The sequence below is a fragment of the Giraffa tippelskirchi genome, chromosome 4 (genome assembly GCF_054371585.1).
Source record: "Giraffa tippelskirchi isolate mGirTip1 chromosome 4, T2T-mGirTip1v1.2.pri, whole genome shotgun sequence".
NCBI classification, from domain to species: domain Eukaryota; kingdom Metazoa; phylum Chordata; class Mammalia; order Artiodactyla; family Giraffidae; genus Giraffa; species Giraffa tippelskirchi.
Window position 1 is genome coordinate 193,813,972 of NC_137278.1, and position 18,228 is coordinate 193,832,199.

The following is an 18,228-nucleotide window of genomic DNA, read 5'->3' on the forward strand; positions in this document are numbered from 1 at the left end:
AGTGATATGGGTCATGGTGATCCATTAAACACCTTAACTATTAGCCATTTTGAGTGGCTTTATATGAAAACAATCAAAATTGTCAGAATATAAATAATCTCAAAAACTGAGGGCCTGGTACAGATTAAAGTCGTGTTGCTGGAATTAGTTGAGCAAAGTGAAATAGTAACACTATTGCTTAGAAAAGTGCGGACAGCAGTGAGGCATCACGGGTAACTCCAAGAAGGGGTCAAGCATGTGATGTAACTAATCTACCAGGAGTAGGTAGGGAGAAATGCCCAGTGCTCTGTGATCTCCTCCACTAGGAAACAATGTGGTCAACTTTAAGAATCAAAAGTCTGGTACTAGTAGAAGCCTATGCAATCAGAAGCAGAGTCCTATACTTTGTGCTAATCTGAGCTAATCTGCACCAAAACCCGACTGAAATCCATGAAGATGGTGAAAATGAAGTCATCATTTCTGGAAATATGACTGCCAAGTAAGCCTGCCAAAGGAATTCTAAGATGCCAAATATAAAATCTTGCCCACCTTAGAAAAAAAAAATCAGTGGAAATTAATATCAATTTTGGTGTGAAATCTGAACATCACATATAAAAACACAGATGAATCACACAAACATTACACTGGAAGAAAAATTGTTTTGTACAAAACATAACAAAACAGAATTTGAAATAATTCTTGAAAAAGAATTTACAAAATATCATCAGAATAGTGGTTGACTTTAAAGAGTGGGTAGGGATCTATTGGAATGAACTTGAGGGAATCTTCTGGGAAAGGGTAATACTCTTCATCTTTTTAGAAAATAATTTTATTTATTTATTTGTTTATTTTTGGCTGCACTGAGTCTTTGTTGCTATAAGCAGACTTTCTCTAGTTGCAGTGAGCAGGGGCTACTTTCTAGTTGTGGTGCAAAGCTTCTCATTGCGGTGGCTTCTCTTGTTGTGGAGCACAGGCTCTAGGGCAAGCGGGCTCAGTAGTTGTGGTGCATGGGCTTAGTTGCCCTATGGCATGTGGAATCTTCCCCGACCAGCAATCGAACCTGTGTCCCCTACATTGATAGGATTCTTAACCCCTGGACCACCAGTGAAGACCAATACTCTTCATCTTGATCAGAGTTTGCAGCAGACTGTATGATAAACTCATTGAATAGTTAACACTAAAATCTGTACATTTATTGTATGCAAACTGTACTTCAAAAGAACAAGAGAATTGTAGGCAAATATTGAACTCTAGTTAGTGATATACATGCTATAGTACTCAGGAGGGAAGTGTGCTGATATCTGGAAATTATTTTGAAATGTATAAAAAATAAGATGTGTCAAGTGTAGATAAAAGGATAGGAGACAGATATGTGATGGAGAAAATATACTCAAAAGTTAATGGTACAATCTGGGTGATGAATATACCTATGCTTGCTATAAAATTCTATCACCAGTTCTGTTTTTAAATTTTCACAATATAAACATGATATGAATGGCAGTGCTTAACTTTATTCTGTGGTTCAACAGCTTTTCAGGTTCTTCTTCAAAGGATAATGCTGATATATACTTCAGGGATATTTTGGAGAAATGTCTATAAGTTATGTATGATATTTGCCTGTTTATACTAATAATTCAGTTATATTATTCACTGACTTCTAAACAAGGTGAGTTGTAACATGGCATGTCAATGCTTCAGATATTGCCCTTCAACAGTAGGTAATAAAACCATGTATTGTAGCACATGGGCTGCGTTGTTGTAAGTAATTATATAACTTTAAGGGAATCAAGTTGAAAACATAGGCAGAACACTCTTTGACATAAATTACAGCAGGATATTTTTGATCCACCTCCTAGAATAATAAAAACAAAAATAAACAAATGGGACCTAATTAAACTTAAAAGCTTTTACAAAGCAAAGGAAGCCATAAAGAAGATGAAAGACAACCCATGGAATGGGTGAAAATATTTGCAATGAAGTGACCCACAGGGATTTGTCTCCAAAATATACAAACAGCTCATGCAGCTCAATATCAGAAGAACAAACAACCCAATCAAAAAAATGGGTGGAAGATTTAAACAGATCTTTCTCCAAAGAAGACTTCCAAATAGCCAAATAACACATGAAAAGATGCTCAACATGATTAATTATCATTGCTATTCAGTTGTTCAGTTGTGTCCAACTCTTTGAGACCCCATGGACTGTAGTGTCCCAGGCTTCTCTGTTCTTCACTATCTCCTGGAGTTTGCTCAAACTCATGTCCATTGAGTGGATGATGCCATCCAACCATCTCATCCTCTGTCGCCCCCTTCTCCTCCTGCCCTCAATCTTTCCCAGCACTAATTACTAGAGAAATGAAACTCAAAACAACAATGAGATATTACTTCACACCAATCAGAATAGCCATCACTAAAAGTTTTACAAACAATAAGTGCTGGAGAGGGTGTGGAGAAGAGGTTATAAAATTTTACAAACAATAAATGCTGTTGGTGGGAATGTAAACTGGTATAGCCACTATGGAGAATAGTCTGGATGTTCCTTAAAAAACTAAATATAGACCTACCATCTGCTCCTACAATCTCACTCCTTGCCATATATCAGAGAAAACCATAATTCAAAAAGGAAACTCTTTTTTAAAAATCCTCATGAAACTACATACCAGAGTAAGAAACTAAACTCTGAAAAGTTGCTCTGATCTGCTTTTTTGCTTAGGATGACCTTCTGGGAAGGGAAATATTTAAGGAATAAAAGTATAGTAAAGTAAGTATGGAGGAGTGGAAGAAACCGACAAAAGGAGTTTTGACTTGTTGAGGTATGTGGCAGTCATTCCAGCTTATGCATAAGTTAACTTGAATTTTATACTAAAGTGAAAGTGTTAGTTGTTCAGACATGTCCAACTCTTTGCGACCCCATGAACTGCAGCCTTCCAGGCTCCTCTGTCCATGGAATTATCCAGGCAAGAATACTGGAATGGGTTGCCATTCCCTTGTCCAGGAGATCTTCCAGACCGAGGGATCGAACCCAGGTCTCCCACATTGCAGGCGGATTCTTTGCCATCTGAGCCACCAGGGAAACTAACAGCCTATTTGTGGCCTATCAAACATACACTGTACATCTGCTTTAATTATTAAAGAAAAGGACACATTGACCAGAAGTAAAGAATGTCCATGTTAACAAAGATTAAATGCTCCCTTCTGGGGATGCCGATGCTGATCCTCCTTTGATGATAAGACTCTCTTCCTAGGTGCCGCAGCCATAGTGACACTCTGCATACGTGCTGATCTTTTTTCTTTTTTTGTGAATGCTTGAAGGAATGCTGGCCTTCCCTGGTGGGCTCAAAGGGTAAAGCATCTGCCTGCAATGCGGGAGATCCGGGTTTGATCCCTGGGTCGGGAAGATCCCCTGGAGAAGGAAATGGCAACCCAGTCTGGTACTCTTGGCTGGAAAATCCCATGGACAGAGAAGCCTGGTAGGCTACAGTCCATGGGGTCGCAGAGTTGGACACGACTGAGCAACTTCACTTTCACTTTGAAGGAATGTATCCCTGACTTGCTTGTTGTTCTTTGTTCTAACAAGATATGAAACAATGCTTAGAATCCTACTTCTCCAGAGAAGTTATCGGAGAGTCTATCTTCCAGATTATAGTCCTCAGTTTCCCTCAAATAAAGTTCTTTTCTGCTCCTATTAGAGATTATTTATTGATTATTTTCATCAATGGAACAAATGCTTGGACTAAGAACAAATAGAGCACAGTTGGACCTCTGCACCCATTGGTTTTGCATCTTCCAATTCAGCTAATCGTGAATAGAAAATATTTTTAAACATCTAGAAATTTCTGAAAAGCAAATCTTGAATTTGCCACACCCAGGCAACTATCTACATAGCCTTATATTGTATTGACAACAATTTACATAGCATTTACATTGTGTTTGGTATAAATAACCTAGAGATGACTTATATGTACATAGGTTATTTGTAAACAATACACCAAGATTATTTTTTGTACATACACCATATATTTATACAAATATTGTAAAATATATGCAAATATTTTATATAAGGACCTTGAGCATCTACACAGTTTGGCAACCACCAAGGGTCCTGGAAGCAATCTCCTGTAGATATCAAGGAACAATTATATCTAATTCTTCTGTCATTATCATGTTGCTTCTGCTCTAGTGAAATAAGAACTTTGGTAAAGCATAACTTTTGCTCTTTGCATATAATTTTAGACCAAATCTTATTAAATAAACATAAAAGGGAGCTTATTTGATCTGTATGTGTAAAAGGCATAGAAGGTTTTAAGACTAAGAGGAACCACAGCTTGTCATCACTATTGTTTTAATAAATCTAAAGCCTTTGATACAATTAAAAGGAAATAAATACTATTCATTTATTTTTTATTTTTTAAAAATACTATGCAACAGAACAACTTAAAGGAATGAACATTTCACAATAGAGACTTTAAAGCAAAATCCTTTTTAACCACATTGTCACCTGTGGGTCTAATTAGCTATCTCAGAGTCACCATGTTACAAAATAAATTGGACTTTTGGGTAGTAATCAAGCTGAAAACTAATTTTGAAAAAATTAGGGAACAATTCTATTTTTTGTGCAGTTATACTAATCTCTACATCTGGTTCTGTGTTCTATTGCTTAACAATATATTTTGACAATTTTATAGACAAAAAAAGCAATACATATATCAGTGACAATAGTGTAAGTTTACATAAGACAACTGTTTAATGTCCAACACAGTCTAACCTTGTCTCATTAACTTTATCTCATGGTGTAATTCAGAAAATATTTAAGGCAATGTCTCCTAAAGTGCATTGGCGTATATATTCTAGGTATTATTACAGTGCTATTTCATGAAAAGTCATCTAAATCAAAGTATATCCACTCAACAAAATTATAGTACATTTATAAAATAGCATTGCAGTATATGTTTAGAACATTCCATTTTTACTAGAGGTGTTCATTTACATATTTTCTCTATAGACCAAGAAAGTGACCATTGGCGATTCTATCAACATGTAGAGTTAGATAAGAGTAATGCTCATCTTTTCTGTGAATTTACAGAATAAATAAGGTGATTCTATTTTTTAATTCTAACTGGAGTATAATTGCTTTACAACCATAGGTCACCGTAGAGCATTGAGTAGAGTTCCCTGTGCTATAGCAGGTTCTCATTAGTTATCTGTTTTATACATGGTAGTGTATATATGTCAATCTCAATCTCCCAGTCCATCCCACGCCCCCTTTCCACCCATCTTGGTGTCCACAGATTTGTTCTCTACATCTGTGTCTCTAGATTTGATAATAGGTTTTGCAAATAGGTTCATCTGGACCATTTTTCTAGATTCCACATATATGTATCAGAAAATAATGTGATTCTTACAGATGTAAGTCTGTTTAATTCCACAGCTTTCACTTAAATAAGCTTCTCTTGATTTGTAAGATAGACAATTTTCTCCTAACGTAGGTGTAGGAAGGGAAAACCTAAAACAGATGAAATGGCATAGTCTTCGTGAAGTTCTATAACAAGTAAATACCAGAGAGAAGAAATATAAAACTTTCATTTTATATATAAATACTTAAAATGTAATGTACATATAATAACATAATTGAATCAAATTGAATTTCTATCAGTAGCACAGATAACTAAGATTTTTACAAATTTAAAATTTATTGATAGATTACAGAACCTTAAATATTTCATAGAAACTCAGGTAAGGATGTAAGTATATGAGAGGATGGAGAGCTGGCTGATTATCATTGCTTATAGAAGTAGACAGCTTAAAAACAAGAGTGAAAAAGCCTATGAATAGCAGGTATCATCACATTGTTCTGGTGGGGAAAATAAACATTTTTAGTGTCCATAGTGTTTAGGCAGATGGTGGGTAGAATGTAAAAATGCAGGGAGATTTTAAAGATATATTAATGACCTGGAAGTTGGGCCTTATAGAGAGAGCACTGTGGTTAGTGAGGAAGCAAGACGATTTTAATCCATGGTTTGTGTTATGAGCTGAATTGTGTCCCATTAAAATGCATATGTTGGGATCCTACCCTCCATTACCCTAGAATATGAGTATAGATAAGGTTTTTCAAGAATTAATTGAGTTAAAAGAGGTCATTAGGGTGGGCCCTAATCCAATATTGCTGCTGTCCTTACAAGGGGGTATTTGCACATAAACAGGCATAGGGGGAAGACCACCTATAGACACAAAGAGTAGGCAGTCAAGGAGAGAGGCCTCAAGAAACCAAACTGCCAGCACCTTGGCCTTGGACTTCTATCCTCTGCATTCAAGAAAATAAATTTCTGCTGTTTAAGCCACTCCATCTGCAGTGCTTTGTTATGAGACCCCTAGCAAACTGAGACGATGTGTAAGAAAAATTCTCAGGAGAGGACTTATTAAGGAACTGAGTTATGTTATCTGCTTCTGGAGGCTATAATTCTGGACATGGGATTGGATTTAAGTTACTGTCTTTTCCCAGTTCCCTAAATGGCTTTGAAATTGTGTCTTGGACACCCTTTATTTCTATTATTTTGGGCAAATGCAGCAATTAAACCAAGGGCAAAGGAGGTTGCATTATGTCAGACAGATACTTACATATCAGAAGGCAGAAGTGAATCATCTTCCCACAGCCACTGCCTGTCAGTTTCATTATAGTAGACTCCAATCCAAAAGAAAGATTTTAAGGAGAAGAAATGCTAGTGATAAACAAATACATGCAAATACAAAGTTCTCGTTGTTATCTTTTCATCAACTGCATGACAGTCTTCTTAAAAAAAAATTCAACATCGCGCTTATCTTTATTCGATTCATCCCATCCGCAAACTCATTATCATATGCTATATTCCAAGACCATTTTGAGATCTAGCTAATAATACAGCAGGAAACAACACAAATTCCCAGTTCTCATGGGAGACACAGAAAATAAATAAATATGAGTAAAAAGATAGTGTGTGTTTCGTGAATAAGGGAGTAAGGTTTTTAAAAGAATGATGGCAAGGTCTATAAGCAAGACCTTTATAGATGTCTTGAAGACTAATTTTACCCCCAATGTCTAACTCCTGTCTCTTCAGGTGCCGAATGGAGAGAACCTCCTCTATCAGGAGAATTCTTACTGTGGACGCTGTAACTCGATGCTGATGTCCATTGGCAGAGTGAGGAAAAGCTCTTCCATCTCCTCGCATCCTGCTCTAGATTGTGAGGCACCGCTCACACAATGCCATTAACTTTTGGACCACAAAGGCTATACTGTCTTGTTGTTGGGCTATATACCAGGTTCTTTTTTCTCTGATTGGGAGTTCTTGTAATAACTGTCTCCTTCAAAATTCATTCAATATGCATATTTTCTAAATGTCTTTTTTTGAGGGGGGTAGATTTCACCTGGGCTAGGAAGATCCCCTGGAGAAGGGCATGGCAAGCCACTGCAGTATTCTTACCTGGAGAATCCCATGGACAGAGAAGCCTGGTGGGTTACAGTCCATGGAGTCACAAAGGGTCGGACATGACTGAGCAACTAACATGTTCACATAATATAAAATATACTATTTGAACTATGTTTAACTGTACAGTTCATGATGGCACTAAGTACATTCACATTGTTATGAAACTCTCAACCATCATCTGTCTCCAGACTTTTTCACCTTCCTAAACCAAAACTCTGTCCCCACTACACACTAACTCCCCATCGCCTCTCCCCAGCAATGCACTCCCCTGCCCCTAGCATCTACCAATGTACTTTCTGACTGTGAGTTTGACTATTCTAGGTACCTTGTATAAGGGGAATCTAACAGTATCTGTGCATGAAGGTCTTTCTACCTATTATTTCAAAACATCTCTCCCCTTTACATAAGAGCTAGATCCAGTGGCACATTTTGCATATGAAAATGTAAACAAAAGATAAACCAGTTATACCCTTCAGCCATTTGTCTAGTGCTGAGGTCAGGTAAATGCAAATAACTCTCAGCTTAATACACTCAATTGACTTCACATATTTCACATACCATCATGATGCTCTGCTTCACAACTTACCATCTCCTCCTTGTTTATCTTGATGAGACTGGAATTTAGAGATGAACAGGCACTTTGACTCTCTCTCCAAGTTAACTCTTCCTTGGAAAAGTAGTAACAGCTGCATCTGAACCAAACCCAATTCTCTGGACAAGAATGACACTGAGGTCCAAGACACAGGTTCTCTATGATTGCATTGGGGAAACAAATCACAAAATCTGACTTTATTATTTCTTAAATACACCTTGTAAGCAGCAGTACACTTTTGTCATTAGAGTAACATTTCATAAACATAAAAATTACTCATAACAAAATTATGAATTAGAATGAAAGTTTTTCTTTTTTCTCACTTCTGAGACATGTTGGACCCTTCATATGTCATATGACACTGGTGACCTAGAATCTATTCATGTTCTTATCTCCGTACAATTGATATTACAGCATTTCAGGGCTAGAATGTCTTCACATTACATCTCCATTAGATTAATATTTGTTAATATTTTACCCCTGTATAATAAACTCTACTTCTCCAAAATTTGTTCTCATTACAGGTATTTCTATTCCCCTACAAACATATGAAGTCTTACAACAATTTCTTAAAACACCCCAGGAAATCCCCAGAAAACCTCACCCCTGTCTTCCTATATTTCAGTTAATTATACACAAACCTCAGTTTCACGAGACTGTAAGTTATTTGATGTCTGGAATTATGTCTTATACTTTCTATTACACATACTAGAGTAACTTGCCCAGAGAAATCTCTGTGTGTATGGATAGATAGTGATAGTCGCTTAGTCATGTCCGACTCTTTGCGACCCCATGAACTGTAGCCCGCCAGACTCCTCTGTCCATGGAATTCTTCAAGGCAAGAATACTGGAGTGGGTAACCATTCACTTCCCCAGGGGATCTTCCCAACCCAGGGACAGAACCTGGGTCTCTGACCAGCACAATAATACTTTTAATTCAGTTTAAGAAATCAGTCTGTAAAACCTACCTTTCTCTTGGATTATGAGAGGTGGTTTTTTGGAAGATGCTGCAAAAACAAATATCATGAGTAGATCTTATTTTAAACTGAAATAAAAAATGAGATACTCAAAGACTATATTTCATAAAAATAAATCAGCCATTTTCAAGAAAATAAAAAAGGAAGAATTTTGGTAAGTTAAAATTGTTCTCAGCCTGTTTGGGCTTATCATATTTTATGAAATTAAACAGTGCTCCTGAGGGGAAGACAGCTTGGAAGTTTCTGTATTTACTTACAGTTTGCAGTAACAACAGCTACCACAATGGCCATGGCCATTAGGAGAAGGCACAAGACACCCAGCATGCTAGAAATGAGCCTCCATGCAAGAGGCAAGACATCTCCTGAGAGCATTGAAAACACAAGCAGAATCAAAATTAGATGAAGCAAGATGACTGGACAAGTAAACACAATGCTTAAAGAGTAGTTTACAGTTAAAAACATATCAAATACATGTCAATTCTTGATTCTCACAACAGGCCTGCAAAATATTTTCAAACAATTTTAGATAATACTGAAATAGAAGTTTTAAAAAATCTCATTTTTTACATAGGCTCTTTGTCTAAGATAACAATGAGCTCACAGCAAAACAGAATCCCTAATTCACTAATGCTGCCTCCAAAGCTTACCATCATTCTTCTCCGACCCACCCCCCCAAAAAAGAAAAGAAAGATAAATTGAGCAAGAAAACTGCAGAATGCAGTTTATATACAATTGATTCATTTAGGCACTGAGCAGTTTTCCAACATGAAAAGTTAAAAGAGGCAACAATTTAGATTAGGAAGTCAACAAATACCATTTGTTTACTCTTCTCTCACATATTAAGGTTCATAGTGTTTCATGCAAGTATAGAACCAGTGATGGTGTTATGGAAAGAATAAGAAGCTAGGAGCTTCTCTGAGGGTCCAGTGGTTAAGACTTTGCCTCCTAATACAAGGACTGTGAGTTTGAGCCTTGGTTGGGGAGTTAAGATCCCACATACCTCACGTCCAAAAAGCCAAAACAGAAAACAGAAATAATATTGTAACAAATTCAATAAAGACTTTAAAAATAGTCCACATCAGGAAAAAAAAAAATCTTTAAGAAAAAAAAAAAAAGCTGCCAGCATCCTTGACACACCTATAGTTCACCAGTTGGAAGATCAGAAGCAATAAAATGCAGGCTTATTTTTGTCATTCAACTCGGGGACATTTAATATGCAAAAAAAATAATTTTTTGAGTATTACCTTTATCTTTCATATCAACTTCCTTCCTCCCACTGAATTTCTTCAGTATTCAGTCATGCAATATTATTGTCACGCATCTCTTACAGTCTCTTCATTCGTTTTCACCTCCATGCCTTAATCACCCAACTTAGACCTAGTGATGGGTCACCTGAGTGATTGCACTAATGCCAACTGCTCATTTTCCATTTTATGCACCTTGTGTACTGTTACAGATATTTGATGAAGGACGTCAAACAGCTTGCTGCTAATCCACATCAGGATCCCAAACTTCACCTGGATTCTCAGTGGCACTTGACAATGATTTACCCAATCTATTTTGTGCGCCAAATAAAGGAAATATGTTTATGTTCTGCTTAAGTAAATAGTTATGTCAAAGATTATGGCACAAAGTATACCACACTCTAGTCCAGAAATCAATCAGTCGAAAATATTTATTTCTCACATTATACAACTTTTGGCTTCCAATCAACGTATCTAACTCAATCCTCTCGAGCAGCCACAGCTAGTCATTGTCCTTCATTTACCATTGTTGTCTCAAGGGAATTACTTTCCAACGCTTTTCTATTCAAATCATATTCTTCCTCTAAAGTCTAAATAAACTCCCACTTTAGCAGTGAGATTTCTAAACTATCCAAGGTATCTTTTAAATTATTTACAGTATTTAACATTTGGCCTTTAGCGTTATCTGTATTAAATTAACATTTACATTTTTGCTTGTACATTTTCATTTTCTAACTAAACTTAGAAACTATTATATTTTTGTATCCCCCTAGTGCATAGCACATCAGTATATAATTTTAGGCATTCTCTACATGTTTACTGAATACTCTGTTTTAATATAGCTTACCTTCATCATTGACATCTTCTGCTTTATTTTTGTGCTGTCTTTTACAAGGTTTCTGGTATTTCAGCTTCTTCTTGGTTAATGGCAATTCATTTGGATCCAATTTATGCTTAATAATATTTTTTGGTGTGTGCCTCTGCTGAAAATCCTGGTTTAGAGTAGTAATACTATAAATTATGGGTTCTTCATCCATCTTTATATAGGAAAAAAACTGTAAGGGAGAAAGAGCTCAAATATCAGTATATCCTTCTATAATTTGGGAAGGCATATTATAATATAGAAAAATGAAACAATAATATAATATCTGAGTTGTAGGGAATTCCCCAACAGTCCAGTGGTTAGGACTCTTTACTTGCACTGCTGAGGTCACAGGTTCAATCCCTGGTCAGGGAACTAAGATCCAGCAAGCCACATGACATGGCCAAAATAAAATAAAATGAAATAAAATCTGAATTGATAAATAGATACATCTATTACACTTCCCAGAAGCATGTTCTCAACAGTTTGAAGCCCTGAGTACAGGAAAAAAATGTCACCAAGAACATAAAAGTAAAGGAAATAGAACCCTACAAAAGTTAAGCTCTCTTTAACCAATTCTTATATAGAAAGGACGGAGAAGGCAATGGCACCCCACTCCAGTACTCTTGCCTGGAAAATCCCATGGATGGAGGAGCCTGGTAGGCCACAGTCCATGGGGTCGCTAAGAGTCGGACACGACTGAGCGACTTCACTTTCACTTTTCCCTTTCATGCACTGGAGAAGGAAATGGCAACCCACTCCAGTATTCTTGCCTGGAGAATCCCAGGGACGGCGGAGCCTGGTGGGCTGCCGTCTATGGGGTCGCACAGAGTCGGACACGACTGAAGCGACTTAGCAGCAGCAGCAGCAGCAGCAGCATATAGAAAGGAATCATTGCTTTTAGAACAGAATTTTAAAATTCTAGGTCTGCAATGAAGTCATCCAAAAATACCAAGCCTGTTTCTAACATAGTTGCGGTTTGCCTCATGAAACTGAATAGTAAAAGACAGAGTTGGTGTTCTGCTATTATTAGAAATTGAAATATGTTTATTGGCTGTGATTCTCGGAGGCATTGCACAATTTACGATTAAAACACAAAGTTAATCATTTCACTTTTCCTAAGTGACTCTATGAGTAACAACACAACTTATGAACAATATCTTTTATATTATTTTGTAACTGAAATAAGACACCCCATAAGTGGACTTAATAGCTTGTTTCTATGCTTTATATAAATTCTCTTTATTGTTAAAAAATAAACAAAATACGTTAAGTATCCAAATAGCTAAAATTCAAAAGTGTGAAGAATTTTGTTGTAAACATGGGCTATCAGATTCAGCGCTGGCAAAACACTAAACAGGGTGAAGTCCCTTATTTGCCAGGGTTCTAAATACCTTCAGTTTAAACTTCTCAGAGAAACTTTATTTAAAAAAGATTACTGGACATACATCAAAGACTTGAAAAGAATATAGTCAAATAAAGCAAAATGCAATATGTTGAAGCAGAAAACAATATTATACTTATTGTTTGAATTTATTTAAAATGTTTAAAACTAGAAACTGCACAAAGAAGAGCTGTCTAGTGGTCTCATCTTTCAGGAATTAGAGGAGAGGGGGGATTACAAGAGAGCCAGAAACAGCAAAACATACCTGAAATGAGGAGGGGATTCCTTGTGCTACGAATTAGTTTGTGTAAGTCTGAGGAAGCAGGACCTGGTAAGTTGGCACAGAATCAGAAACTGTGCCTCAGTAGAAAAACTACTTGTTGTGCAAGGTTTCATAATTAACCAACAGGAAGCTTTATTCTTTTTTTTCTGCATTTGTCCTTAGCACCCACAATATGGGTGATATAATCTTATTTCTTGTAACTTAGGCCAAAGTTACAAGAAAATATTACATGCATTTGATGCTCAGCCATACTAAATAATAATTTTTGTGAACTGAAAAGAAAACATTGCTCCTCTATATGATTTACCACACTGCATTATAATTGATGTTTGTGTATCAGTCATTCCACTGGACTGAAGTCCTGAGAGAGAGATACCATATATTTTGATAATTTTACCTCTAGGTAATTTTATGTTTATGAGAACATAGTAGACATAAAATTCATCTATAGTGGATAAAGAAATTCCTTGCAATTTCTTCATTCAGGCTACACAGATGACTTTGCACTGACATTGTTCCCATCAGAGATTTCCCTTCAAACATTCACACACACAGAGAAATTTAAAAAGGTAGGAACGATGTGCAATTTAGGAGGGAAAATTAACTTTAAATAAATCTCAAGGAAATCACAATATTGTCTCTCTCAATGACAACATGATAATAAAATGAAGTTTATTATATCAAAAAGTATCACAAAATCCTAAAGTAAACAGAGGGAGAGTGAGCTGTTTTTTAAGTCAATATATGCTCTGTGATTCTTGCCTGAAGAAACCCATGGACAGAGGAGCCTGGCAGGCTACAGTCCATGGGGTCACATAGAGTCGGACACGACCTAGGGACTAAACCACCGCCATCACCACCGTGCTCCTTAATGGACAGCACACGGGGAAAGAAAAACACTAGGAAATAAGGCACGTCATGGAAGCATGCCAAAATTCCTCAAACTACTCTGCTTATGAGAAAATTGCCAATATACCTCAAAGTTTATGTTTTGGCTCAATGAAGATGGGTAGATAGTATGCAGTCAAGTACTATATATAGCAATTAATAATTAAATAATCAACGCACATGTAATACATGCATGCCTGTTTACAAAGCTAAATTTAACCAGAGAGCTACAAAATGACTAGGGTGAATTACATAAAAAAATACTTTCTGTATGCTTGTCTCTCTGAAGTGAGACAAACCTTTTTTAGGCTATTAGTTGTTTTTTTTTGGCTGCAGCGGATCTTTGTTGCTGCACACAGGCTTTCTCTAGTTGTGGTGAGCGGGGGCTATTCTTGCTTGTGGTGCTCAAGCCTCTTATTGCAGTGGCTTCTCGTTGTTGAGCACAGGCTCTAGGGTAACTGGGCTTCACTAGCTGTGGCTCGTGGGCTGTAGAGCGCAGGCTCAGTAGTTGTGGCCCATGGGCTTAGTTGCTCCCATGCATGTGGGATCATCCCAGACCAGGGATCGAACCCGTGTTCCCTGAATTGGCACACGGATTCCTAACCAATGGACCACCAGGGAAGCCCTGTTACCAGTCTTTTCCCCATGCTCGGCCGTTGGCCCAGGATTCAGTATCTAATCTCCCGATACTGAAGAAATATCTTTAGGTCTTTAAACTGTTAATAAATCAGTTATGTAATAGCCACAACAAAAACCAGAAGGTAACAGGAAAAACTTTGGTGAACATCAGGCTTCCCAGTCAAGACTTGCAGAATTCTTGAGCTTCTAGAACAATTTAGTAATAATTAAGTGACTGCCCAATAAAAGTGGGGGGTGGGGGTGCAGTGGGACAGAAGTCCAAGAGGGAGGGCATATGTGTGTGCATATAGCCGAAGAATTGATGCTTTTGAACTGTGGTGTTGGAGTAGACACTTGAGAGCCCCTTGGACTGCAAGGAGATCCAACCAGTCCATCCTAAAGGAAATCAGTACTGAATATTCATTGGAAGGACTGGATGCTGAAGCTGAAACTCCAATACTTGGGCCACCTGATGCAAAGAACTGACTCATTGGAAAAGACCCTGATGCTGGGAAAGATTGAGGGCAGGAGGAGAAGGGGACACCAGAGGATGAGATGGTTGGATGGCATCACCGACTCTATGGACATGAGTTTGGGTAAATTCCCTCTGGGAGTTGGTGATGGACAGGGAGGCCTGGAGTGCTGCAGTCCATGGGGTTGCAAAGAGACATGACTGAGCAACTGAACTGAACTGAACTGATAGCTCATTCACTTTATTGTACAGCAGAAAGACAACATTGTGAAGCAATTATCCTCTAACAAAAAAATTAAAATAATTGCAATTTTTTAAAAAAGCTTTGAACGTCTGACTGAGTAGATGGATGAACTGGAAAAATCACAGGTCAGAGACCACAAACACCATCTTCAACCCATGCTGTTATCCTTCTTCAGATCAGAGTCACACAATCCTAGTGAAAGGAAGCTCACAGTAACCATAGGTTAAGGTTGAAACATCACACTAATTTAGACCCTAAACGGGCTGGTTTTGTTTCATTTCACCAAATTTCAATTCATCACTTTGTTAAACTAATGCTGTATGTTCAATTATTTAGGTTGCATGGTTCTGGTTCTGTGATATGTGTTCCACATACATAAATTTTTAGGTTAGTGATGTACTTTTTTCTTATATATCTTAATAGGTGTATTTATCACATTACTTTCTTACTGATATGGAAATAAGATCATGTGCTTATTTCAAGTTCAAGTTCTGAACTTCTGAAAAGTTCAAGAGTTTGAACTTTAACTACTTGCTTCTCTTTATTTATATATAGAAAATTTAAAGGAGAGAGGGTTCCCTCTAAAGAGATACTGTTATTCATTGAACAGTTATTGAGTGCCTAGTGGTATACTACCTGATAAAGAGTAGACACACAGTGGGCTTCCCTGGTGGCTCAGTTGGTAAAGAATCTGCCTGTAATGCGGGAGACCTAGTTTCCATCCCTGGGTTGGGAAGATTCCCTGGAGGAGGGCATGGCAACCCACTCCGGTACTCTTGCCTGGATAATTCTATGGACAGGGGAGCCTGGGGGGCTACAGCCCATGGGATCACCAAGAGTCAGACATGACTGAGCGACTTACACCCCCACACACACACACACCCACACACACATATTAAATATTTAAGTGAAAAAATTATGGAATAATTAAAAAACAGACATGGTCTCTGGACTCATGGAGATTATAGTTTTCCTAATAAGAGAAATTTTAAAATCTAAGTAAAATTAAAAAATGCAAGTTCCAGACTTCCCTGGTAGTGCAGCAGATAAAAATCTGCTTGCCAGTGCAGGGGACATGGGTTCGATCCCTGGTCCAGGAAGATCCCACACACCATAGCACAACCAAACCGGTGCATCACAACTACTCAGCTCAGGCTCCTAGAGTCTGTGCTCTGCAACAAGAGAAACCCAAGAACCACAACAAAGAGAAGGCGCAGATCGCTGCAATTAGGGGAAGCCCGCGCAAAGCTACGAAGCCAAAAATAAAATAAAAAATACAAGTTCCAATTCGTGTTACAAATGAAACAAAAAAGGGTTTGAGATTCAGAGCAATAGTGAAGGGGGGCCTATAATCTCTAACATGGCGATCAGAGATTATAGAATTTAAGTGAAAACAAAGTATAAGAATGAGCTGGACATACAGAGTGAAGGAAGGAGCAGTTCAACAGAACATTCGAGCATGCACACAGCCCTCAAAGAGGAAACGGGTTAGTGTAGTTCCCAAAAGAGATAAAGGACCAGTGTGGTTCAAGATTAATTAGTGAGAGGGCAGTTGACAAGCAGTGCTTGAGGCTGCAGAGGTAAGCGGAGGACCACTGTATATGTGTGTGTATATATATATATATATGTATATATATATATAATCTCTTTAGATCTGAACATTATAAACAAACTCAGGGGTGTCTTTTCTTAGCTGCAGAGGGTTTTTTTTTTTTTTTCTGTTTGCCTTTTTTCTTTTTTAAGGAAATACTAAAACATAGTTCTAGTCTTTTATTCTTGAAAGCTTGCTTGCATGCATGCCTGCTAAGTCACCTCAGTCATGTCTGAGTCTTTGTGACCCCATGGACTGTAGCCCACCAGGTTCCTCTGTCCATGCGATTCTCCAGGCAAGAATACTGGAGTGGGTTGCCCTGCCCTCCTCCAGGGGAGCTTCCTGACCCAGGGATCAAACCCGAGTCTCTTATGCCTCCAGCATTGGCAGGAGGGTTCTTTACCACTAGTGCCACCTGGAAAGCCCCCAGTGAAACGCAGTCTCCTAAACATTAGGAGTAGAGCACATTTGGAAAAAGATGCTCAGAAGTGTTCATTTCCTGCCTCATCTTCCTCTATCACCTACCCCAGGAGGAAGTTCTTCATTAATTGGTGACACTGAGGCCAAGACCAAAGTCAGTTTTGAGAGACATTTAAAGGAATTTATCATTGATAACCTGTTTTTTGGATTGTAGTGATGGTCTGTTAACAAAACTTCACCTTTTAGAGAGGCAAATACTCTCAGAGGTGGAAAAACAGAGACAAGGCATACAGCATTTTGCTTCCCCGCCCTCCTCCACCCCCCCCCAATAAATCTTTATTTTGGCTTTGCTCTTTTTTTCAACTTTTTAGGTAATTCAGACAAAACAAATGGGGGATCAGGTCTGTAGTTGTATTACAGATGTTGCATTCTTCACAAATTGAAGATCTTTACCAAGTCTATTGGCACCACTTTTTCCAAGACCATCTGCTCACTTCATATCTGTGTCACATGTGGTAATTCTCACAGTATTCAAACTTGCTCATTATTATTCTGTTTATCATGCTGACCTCTGATTACTGATCTTTGATGCTACTATTGCAAAGATTACAGCTCACTGAAGGCTTGGGTGACAGTTAGCATTTTTTACTAATGTAATATTTTTAATTAAAGTATACACATTGATTTATACAAAATGTCATTCTACTCAATAGGCTACAGTATAATACAAACATAACTTTTATATGCCCTTAGAAACCAAAAAAAGCTTGTGACTCACTTTATTGCAACATTCACTTTATTGCTGTCATCTAGAACCAAACCTACAATATGCCACAATAAAATTACAGGTATGCTCGTAATTGCATTCCTAGATTTCCAGCACTGTTAACTCTTTGAACAGAGACATTCCCATGTATCTGAAAGAAGAGTGTTAGTGTTTTTCGTAGATTCTGAAAGGACACTAGAAGGTCAGAATAACAATTTAAAATGTATAAGCAACCTCCCTACTTTGGAAGATATTAAAAGACAATCAATGATCAGGGTCATCTCATATTTCTGTCTAGTCCTAAGATTCTGTATTCTTCTTTGCAGAAGGTTGATACATTTTTATTAGTAACAAATGGGAAAAAGATCATTGCTGCCGGTGGCAACTAAAGCTAATGAAATTGTCTAGCCCGCCACCTTGTGGCCATTAAATGAAATAACTTTTTTTTC

At 37.6% G+C, this 18,228-nt stretch overlaps 1 protein-coding gene across 4 annotated transcripts; it reads right to left on the reverse strand.

Annotated features, from left to right (window-relative positions):
* Positions 1-618: 618 nt before the first annotated feature.
* LOC145545292 (killer cell lectin-like receptor subfamily E member 1) lies at positions 619-12,863 on the reverse strand. 4 transcript variants are annotated; one of them, XM_081589391.1, is made up of 8 exons: positions 12,763-12,863; positions 11,099-11,306; positions 9,265-9,369; positions 8,999-9,037; positions 8,025-8,188; positions 6,594-6,694; positions 5,381-5,481; positions 619-3,381 (listed from the first exon to the last, which is right to left on the reverse strand). In XM_081589391.1, the coding sequence occupies exons 2-8, from the start codon at positions 11,286-11,288 to the stop codon at positions 3,107-3,109; spliced, it is 975 nt and encodes a 324-aa protein (XP_081445517.1). In that variant the 5' UTR covers positions 11,289-11,306; positions 12,763-12,863; the 3' UTR covers positions 619-3,106. The 4 variants fall into 4 exon arrangements, with proteins under 4 accessions (XP_081445517.1, XP_081445520.1, XP_081445521.1 ...); XM_081589394.1 differs by having other exon boundaries at positions 3,065-3,547; XM_081589395.1 differs by having other exon boundaries at positions 3,065-3,660.
* Between the last annotated feature and the right edge of the window lie 5,365 nt (positions 12,864-18,228).

Coding starts and splice junctions, on each gene's coding strand:
- LOC145545292 (XM_081589391.1), bottom strand. CDS start 11,288: ATGGATGAAGAACCCATAATTTATAGTATTACTACTCTAAACCAGGAT. Junction 9,038..9,264: donor AGCTGTTGTTACTGCAAACT/GTAAGTAAATAC, acceptor TTGTTTTTGCAG/CATCTTCCAAAAAACCACCT. Junction 8,189..8,998: donor TCTCATAATCCAAGAGAAAG/GTAGGTTTTACA, acceptor ATGCAATCATAG/AGAACCTGTGTCTTGGACCT.